The sequence below is a fragment of the Schistocerca americana genome, chromosome 3 (assembly GCF_021461395.2).
Source record: "Schistocerca americana isolate TAMUIC-IGC-003095 chromosome 3, iqSchAmer2.1, whole genome shotgun sequence".
In the NCBI taxonomy this organism is placed as follows: domain Eukaryota; kingdom Metazoa; phylum Arthropoda; class Insecta; order Orthoptera; family Acrididae; genus Schistocerca; species Schistocerca americana.
In genome coordinates, this window is record NC_060121.1 from 821,669,129 (window position 1) to 821,677,687 (window position 8,559).

The following is an 8,559-nucleotide window of genomic DNA, read 5'->3' on the forward strand; positions in this document are numbered from 1 at the left end:
CTAACCGCGCGGGCGCCCCAAATGTGGCCGAAATCAATCAAATTACAAAGAATTTGTTTTTTGTAGGTCTGTGTTTATAGATGCTAAGGGATTTATCATAACTGCTTACGACTTAGTAACTTTTGCTATGCTTAATGCACAAACATTCCACTCTTAGGATTTCGATTGCTGAATGACTTTGTGCGCTAGGTTACCTACAGGGCGTAGGACAGTGTGCGGGCCACCCTTACGACAGATATGGGAAAGTCTCAGGGTCGTACATTTGCCAATTTGAAAGTAGGTAAATGGTCCGTTTGTCTGTCATTGTCTTTGGATAAAGTATATCGAGCGTGCCTGTACTCTGATGAGTCAGAACTGGGAGGAAGCGCACACGCAGTTGGACTAGAGTGCCGTAACGCGGCACACTACATCACCAACAGCGGCAGCGGGAAATGTTTTCCCCTGCGACACGGCGGATCGCGGAATTGGCTATTCCACCTGCAAGCGGCAGACGCTAGCGGTGGCCAATGACGAACGCCACTGAGATATATGTGGGGACCCACTGAAACGTGCGGTGCTTTTCATTAACTATACCTTAAATCTTTACGAAACAAAAAATGAAGTTGAACGAAGCTGTAGCAATTTTTTTATTCTTTATGGCACGAGGGTCTTTCAATGCGTAGCGCTCAAACTCGTGTCTGTAACAGAGGTGCGTTGCAAGCAGAGAGCTGCCAAAGAGTTTCTTTTGGCGGAACCAGAGCATTGCAAATCTTCACAGATGCTTGCAGAATGTGTACGGATACCGGGCAGTCAACAAAAGCACGGTGAATCGATGGGCGAGTCGTCTGCCATCACCGAAACAAGGTCGCGCTAACACAGGTCACACTCGTGCAATGGTGAAATGTGCGGACTCTCTCATTCCAGGTGATCAACGGATGACTATCAGACTCCATAACTGGACGTCTATGCTGGTAGTGTTGCCACACTTGCTCATCAATTGGGGTTGTCAATGTGTGTTTCCGCTGGGTTTCTCGCTGCCTAAAGAAGGCCCTACAGACCGGACCTCACAGTTTCTGACAGCCACCTCTTTCGTCCAGCGGAAGAGTCTCTCTTCCGGAAATAGTACGTGTATTATGCTGAGTTTATTGAAGAGTCGAGCAGCACAGTGTTACCATGTAGGCACACAGGCCCTTCCAATACGGTGGCGTAAGGCCGTCGCATTGAATGGAAATTTTGTTGAAAAATATGTTCAAATGGTTCAAATGGCTCTAAGCACAATGGGACTTAACATCTGAGGTAATCAGTCCCCTAAACATAGAACTACTGTAACCTAACTAACCTAAGGACATCACACACATCCATGTCCGAGGCAGGATTCGAACCTGCGACCGTAGGAGGAACGCGGTCCCGGACTGAAGCGCCTAGAACCGCTCGGCCACAGCGGCCGGCTGAAAAATAGGTTTTAGGTTTGAGGCCAACAGTGTGGATCGTATTATGGTGTACTGGAATTCTAAATGTAAACCCCTGCTTTTAGAAACAAAATACCGCATTACTCATTATCGCTCCCTTGTAAATTCTTTCACCTACACTGATGATGAGCACGGAGCGAGGTGGCGCAGTGGTTAGACACTGGACTCGCATTCGGGAGGACGACGGTTCAATCCCGCGTCCGGTCATCCTGATTTAGGTTTTCCCTGATTTTCCTAAATCGCTCCAGGCAAATGCCGGGATGGTTCCTTTGAAAGGGCACGGCGGACTTCCTTCCCCATCCTTCTCTAATCCGATGAGACCAATGACCTCGCTGTCTGGTCTCCTTCCCCAAAGCAACCTCAACCAACACTGATGAGCCAAAACATTTTGCCGACCTGCTCAGTAGCTTGTCTGTCCGTTTTTGGAACGGATAACATCACTGATTCTGCATATCAGGGAGGTATGTGGCTCATGTAATTCGCGTAAATAATGGGCCGCGGATGGGTTCCATAGCATTTGCAGCAGGAGAATTTGGTCACAGGTGCGGCGGCGCGGTTACGTTCGTCCATTACCTGCACCTACCTGTGAAGTGGTTGCAGCTCATCGCCGGTAGGAAAGCCGAGCAAAAATCTATCCTACTGTAACTCGTACCAGCCTGCATATAACGTAACTATTCTACGAATAGCATAAAGGTATTAATTTTGAATGAAAGGTGGAAAAATTGGCAAAACTTCGGTATATTCTCTACCTTGAGATGTACACGTTCATTGCCAAACCCGCGATAAACTGAACAGTCTTGCACAAACTCCTTCATTCGTGTCAGCAAGTTTATGGTAACACATTTCCCGAAATCTGGACAGCTACTAAACATTTATTTTTCTTAAATAAAAATGTTTGCCATACTGTTAAGTTTATCGGTGTTTAATGCACTCCAGTTTTTGTCAGCTATCTGCTCAATATGCCACGCGGAATTACTGTCTTTTCTCACACACAGATTTACTTAAAAATCCGTACTTTCTAAAAAAACACACCACAATAAATATGCCTTCACTTTAAAACACTTTTTGAGCAAGTATCACAACAAAAATTGGCAAATTATAACTTCCTTCGGATCTCATACTGCACGCGACCGTACCATTGAAAGGCCGGGCTCCGCCTCCTTAGACTGCTGTAAGCATTCTATATCTCCAAAAGAAAACACGTGCGAAGAATACTCCGCAAGTTTTCTTTGAGACCAATAGAAAAAACATTGTTCTCCCTGTTCTCCCGCGTTAGTCCGCGCTTTTCATGACTAACCAATCAACGAATAACAAGATTTCGAACACAACTTTTTCCCGAAATAAACATTTAACATTCTGATATTCTGTTTATACTTTACTTTGTTGTTGAAAATATCGCTTAAGTTGTAAAATACACCAGACAGTACTACGGACGGCTGCCTGGGTGGGGAAATATACAAATAATAACGGGACACTTATGCTGTGCTGTGGCCGCTGAGCGCCGCGGTGGACGTGTAGTAGGTGCGGTGCGCTGCCTACCTATGAGCGTACAACAGATAGTAGCGGATGCGAACGATGAGGCAAATTGGTAAAAGTCCTGCCATCTATTGACGGAGAGAAGAACGCGTAGCCCCTAGATCGACCGTTCACCATTTGAATTGGTGGTTTACACTTAAAATGAAGAAAAGCCAAAAAATTACATAAAAAATAGAAATGCATTATGCGTAGTAAAGGAGCATGTTGAACGGGTCGGTACAGAACAGTGGTAAGACTGAGTGGAGGCAATGATTTAAATTACTATATAAACCGCAGAGCGCAATGAAGCTTTCCTTTTACATAAGTGACAAACAAGTTTTATATTTGGTGGGGATATAGTAGTAGCAACGTGGAACAACTCGCCAGATCTCCGGCAGTACCAAGCAATGAGTACCACCCTTCGATAGTGGCATTCGCCTCTGATCGAAATGATAGGGTTTTTGCAGGGCCAGCCAGGCAGCCAGCAGCAGTCCAGACAGCAGCAGCAGTAGCAGCGCTCCAGCCCGTGGCAGCAACAGCTGTGGCGTTCCTGCCGGACATCCAGAGTTCCTTCCAGCAGCCAGCGTTCCTGCCAGCGTTCCTGCCAGCCAGCCAGCATTCCTGCCGGCCAGCCACCATCATTCCTGCCAGCTTTCCTGACAGTTAGCCAGGATTCCTGCCTGCCAGACACCATTACTGCCAGCATTCCTGCAGGCCAGCCAGCGTTCCTGCCAGCGTTCCTGCCAGCGTTCCTGACACCCAGACAGCATTCCTGCCGGCCAGCCAGCGTCCCTGCCAGCGTTCCTGCTAGCCATCCAGGGCTCCTGCCAACGTTCCTGCCAGCCAGCAAGTATTCCTGCCAGCGATCCTGCCAGTGATCCTGCCAGCCAGCCAGCGTTCCTGCCAGCATTCATCCCAGCCAGCCAGCATTTTTGCTGGCCAGCCAGCATTCCAGCGAGTGTATCTGCCAGCGTTCCTGATAGCCAGCCAACATTCCTGCTGGCCAGCCAGCATTCCTGCCAGCGTTCCAGATAGCCAGACAGCGTTCCTGCCGGCCAGCCAGCATTCCTGCCAGCGTTCCTGCAAGCGTTCCTGCTAGCCAGCCAGCACTCCTGCCAATGTTCCTGCCAGCCGGCCAGTATTCCTGCCAGCGATCGTGCCAGTGTTCCTGCCAGCCAGCCATCGTTCCTGCCAGCCAGCCAGCATTCCTGCCAGCGTTCCTCCCACCCAGCCAGCATTTCTACCGGCCAGCCAGCATTCCAGCCAGTGTACCTGCCAGCGTTCCTGATAGCCAGCCAGTGTTCCTGCCAGACAACCAGCGTTCCTGTCAGCATTCCTACCAGACAGCCAGCATTCCTGCTGGCCAGCCAGCATTCCTGCCAGCGTTCCTGATAGCCAGCCAGCATTCCTGCCGGTCAGCCAGCGTTTCAGTCAGCCAGCAAGCATTCTTGCCAGCGTTCCAGCCAGTGAACCAGCGTTCCTGCCAGCGTTCTTGCCGGCCAGCCAGCGTTCCTGCAAACATTCCTGATAACCAGCCAGTGTTCCTGTTGGCCAACCAGCGTTCCTGCTTGGCAGCCAGCATTCCTACCAGTGTTCCGGCCAGCAAGCCAATGATCCTGCCAGCAATCCTCCCAGCAATCCTGCCAGTGTTCCTGCCAGCCAGCCAGTGCTCCTCTCAGGAGGCCAGTATTCCTGCCAGCGTTCCTGACAGACAGTCAGTATCCCTGCCAGTGTTCATGCTAGGAAGCCAGCATTCCTTCCGGGAGCCAGCATTCCTGCCAGCGTTCCTGCTGCCATTCCTGATAGCAAGCCAGCATTCCTACCGGCCAGCCAGCGTACCTGCCAGCGTTCTTGCCAGCGAGATAGCGTTCCTGTTGGCCAGCCAGCGTTCCTGCCACCGTTCCTGTCAACCAGTCAGCGTTCCAGCCAGGCAGCCAGCATTCCTGCTGGTCATCCTGCGTTCCTGCCAACTTTCCTGCCAGCATTCCTGCCAGCGTTCCCGATAGCCAAACAGCGTTCCTGCAAGCGTTCATGCCAGCATTCCTGCCAGTGTTCCTGCCAGCGTTCCTGCCAGCCAGTCAGCATTCCTGCTGGCCAGCCAGCATTCCTGGCAGTGTTCCTGCCAGCATTCCTGCCAGCGAGGCAGCATTCCTGCTGGCCACCCAGTGTTCCTGCCAGGGTTCCTGCCAGCATTCCTGCCAGATAGGCAGCATTCCTGCCGGCCACCCAGCGTTATTGCCAGGGTTGCTGCCAGAATTCCAGTCAGCCAGATAGCATTGCTGCCAGCGTTCCTTCCAGCATTCCTGCCAGCCAGCCAGCGTTCCTGCCATCGTTCCTGCTAGCGTTCCTGCCAGCCAGCCAGTGTTCCAGACGGCCAGCCAGCATCCCTGCCAGCGTTCCTGCCAGTGTTCTTGATAGCCAGCCAGCGTTCCTGCCCGCCAGCCAGCAATCCTACCAGCGTTCCTGCAGGAATGGTAATACAAAGTAATATCTCCTTGTACAACAATATATTTAGTTAACACACCAGACATTTTGCACCAAGCATTTAACTTATCATCTGCATTAATCCTCCTGCGATTCCTTGTGTAGAGTGAAAATGGTTTGTCTGTTGTAACAACACATGTTCCATAATCCCTGTTGGGTACAACTCCAACTGCAAAAGAGCGATAAGAAATAATGTCCCTCTCATTGTAGGCCTCCAATCCTTGTAGAGGTTTGTCAGTACCTCTCAAAATAGCAATTGTTAACCATGAATTGCCATCAACTACTTCTGTTGTAGTACAAGAAAAATGAATCTTGCAACCAACAAAACTAATAGGTCCTTGTAGTAACTCCTGTTGACCAGTCTCCTTTGGTGTAATTGAGAAAGTATCCACTGTCTTGTACACTGGCAATCTGCTCCTCCTCATGTATGTTCTGCGTCGGTACGGCATGGCGATGTGTAGCGTGCGGCTGCCTCGAGTCGAATGAGCCTGCAGCTGCCTCAGTACCGGATGATGCCACTGATAAGACGTCACGCGGCAGTTATCAGCGCCGTTGCGCAACCAAAGCTAAGTTTTTGAGCAACACGGTCCTAGTAAAACTAGGGACCGTGTTGCCCAGGTCATTTGAATCGTGCGCCACAGCCTCACTCAGCGGCTAAGTCCTGCTCAAGGTCACACGCCTTACACAGCGGCATACGGTGAATGCACATCGGATTTCTGCTGGCCAGCCAGCGTTCCTGCCGCCAGCCAGCGTTCCTGCCAGCGTTCCTCATAGCCAGCCAGCGTTCCTGCTGGCCAGCCAGCGTTCCAGCCAGCCAGCAAGCGTTCCTGCCAGCGTTCTGCCAGTGCGCCAGCGTAGAGTTGTACCCAACAGGGATTATTGAACAAGTGTTGTTACAACAGACAAACCATTTTTACTCTACACAAGGAATCGCAGGAGGATTGCTCAAAAACTCAGCCAGCGTTCCTGCCAGCATTGCTGCCAGCGATCCTGCCAGCCAGCCAGCATTCCTGCCGGTCAGCCAGTATTCCTGCAAGTGTTCTGGCCTGCAAGCAAGCGTTCCTGCCAGCATTCCTTCCAGCATTTCTGCCAGTGTTCCTGCTAGCCAGCAGAGCTCCTCTCAGGACGCCATTATTCCGGCCAGCGTTCCTGCCAGCCAGCGAGCATTCCTGTCAGTGTTCCTGCCAGGAAGCCAGTGTTCCTTCTGGCAGCCAGCGTTCCTGCCAACATTATTGATAGCAAGCCAGCATTCCTACCAGCCAGCTGGCGTTCCTCTCAGCCAGATAGCGTTCCTGCCAGCCAACCAGCGTTTCTGCCTCCGTTCCTTTCAGCCAGCCAGCATTCCTGCCAGGCAGCCAGCATTCATACTGGCCAGCCAACGTTCCGGCCAGCTTTCCTGCCAGCGTTCCTGCCAGCATTCCCTATAGCCAGCCAGTGTTCCTGCAAGCATTCCTGCCAGCGTTCCTGACAGTGTTCCTGTCGGCATTCCTGCCAGCCTGCCAGCATTCCTGCTGGCCGGCCAGCATTCCTGACAGTGTTCCTGCCAGCATTCCTGCCAACGAGGCAGGATTCCTGCCGGCCACCCAGAGTTCCTGCCAGGGTTGCCGCCAGAATTCCTGCCAGCCAGATAGCATTGCTGCCAGTGTTCCTCCCAGTATTCCTGCCTGCCAGCCAGCGTTCCTGCCAGCGATCCTGCCAGCCAGCCAGTATTCCTGCCAGCATTCCTGCCAGCCAGCCAGCGTTCCTGGCGGTCAGCCAGCATTCCACCGGTGTTACTGCTAGCCAGGCAGTGCTCTTGCCAGCGTTCCTGCCAGCCAGCCAGTATTGGTGCCAGGGTTCCGGCCGGCCAGCCCACATTCCTGCTGGCCAGCCAGCATTCCTGCCAGTGTTCCTGCAAACCAGCCAATATTCCTACCGGCCAGCCAGCATTCCTGCCAGTGTTCCTGCCAGTGTTCCTGCCAGCATTCCTGCAGGCCAGCCAGCGTTTCTACTGGGCAGCCAGCATTCCTGCCAGCGAGCCAGCGTTCCTGCTGGCCAGCCAGCCTTCCTGCCTGCGTACCTGATAGCCAGCCAGCGCTCCTGCCAGCGTTCCTGCCAGCCAGCCAGTATTCCTGCCACCGTTCCTGCCAGCATTCCTGCCAGCCAGCCAGTGTTCCAGCCAGCCAGCCAGCATCCCTGACAGCATTACTGCCAATGTTCCTGATAGCCAGCCAGCGTTCCTGCTGTTCAGCCAGCATTCCTGCCAGCATTCCTGCCGGCAGCCTGCATTCCTGCTGGCCACCCAGCGTTCCTGCTGGCCAGCCAGCGTTCCTGCCAGCCAGTCAGCTCTTCTGCAAGCGTTCCTGCCAGCCAACCAATATTCCTGCCAGCAATCCTGCCAGTGTTCCTGCCAGCGTTCATGCCAGCCAGCCAGTGTTCCTGCTGTCCAGCCAGCGTTCTTGCCAGCGTTCCTGCCAGTCAGCCAGTGTTCCTACTGGCCAGCCGGCGTTCCTGCCAGCCAGCCAGGGTTTCTGGCAGCGTTCCTGCCAGACTGCCAGCTGCCTCCCAGCGTTCCTGCCGACCAGCCAGTGTTCTGCCAGCATTGCAGCCAGCCAGTTATCGTATCTGCCAGCCAGCCAGCGTGCCTGCTAGTATTCCTCCCAGCGTTCATGACAGCCAGGCAGCGTTCCTGCCAGTCATGCAGCATTCCTGCAAGCATTCCTGCCAGCCAGCCAGCATTCTTTCGTGCGTTCCTCGCTGCGTTGCTGCCGGCCAGTCAGCGTTGCTGCCAGTGTTCCTGCCAGCGTTCCTGCCAGCGTTCCTACCAGCCAGCCAGTGTTCCAGCCGGTCAGCCAGCATTTCTGCCAGTGTTCCTGCAGGCCAGTCTGCGTTTCTGCTGGCCAGCCAGCGTTCCTGACAGCATTCCTGCCTATCCTGTCACCTACTACAAGGGGCAGTGGAGAGGGGCTTCGGTGTTTTGTTGGTCTTCATCTTTGTCTGTTTTCGTCTGTCGTTGTGAGTCCCTTGCTTTCTTCTGTAGTTTTTGTCCTGTCCTGTTTCTTTCCTCCTTGTCGTTATGTCAACCCGCACCACCACTACCACTACCACAACCACCACTACCGCTATAGTACAC

At 53.0% G+C, this 8,559-nt stretch overlaps 2 protein-coding genes across 2 annotated transcripts; one reads left to right on the forward strand and one right to left on the reverse strand.

Moving 5' to 3' along the window:
- Positions 1–3,601: 3,601 nt before the first annotated feature.
- On the reverse strand, positions 3,602–4,201 carry LOC124606424. Its single transcript, XM_047138406.1, has one exon. The coding sequence runs from the start codon at positions 4,199–4,201 to the stop codon at positions 3,602–3,604; it is 600 nt and encodes a 199-aa protein (XP_046994362.1).
- A 3,439-nt stretch (positions 4,202–7,640) lies between these two features.
- LOC124606425 (transcriptional regulatory protein AlgP-like) lies at positions 7,641–8,078 on the forward strand. Its single transcript, XM_047138407.1, has one exon. The coding sequence runs from the start codon at positions 7,641–7,643 to the stop codon at positions 8,076–8,078; it is 438 nt and encodes a 145-aa protein (XP_046994363.1).
- The last annotated feature ends 481 nt before the right edge of the window (positions 8,079–8,559 follow it).

What these genes read in the sequence shown, in the direction of transcription:
- LOC124606424 (XM_047138406.1), bottom strand. Translation starts at nt 4,201, where the DNA reads ATGCTGGCTGGGTGGGAGGAACGCTGGCAGGAATGCTGGCTGGCTGGC.
- LOC124606425 (XM_047138407.1), top strand. Translation starts at nt 7,641, where the DNA reads ATGTTCCTGATAGCCAGCCAGCGTTCCTGCTGTTCAGCCAGCATTCCT.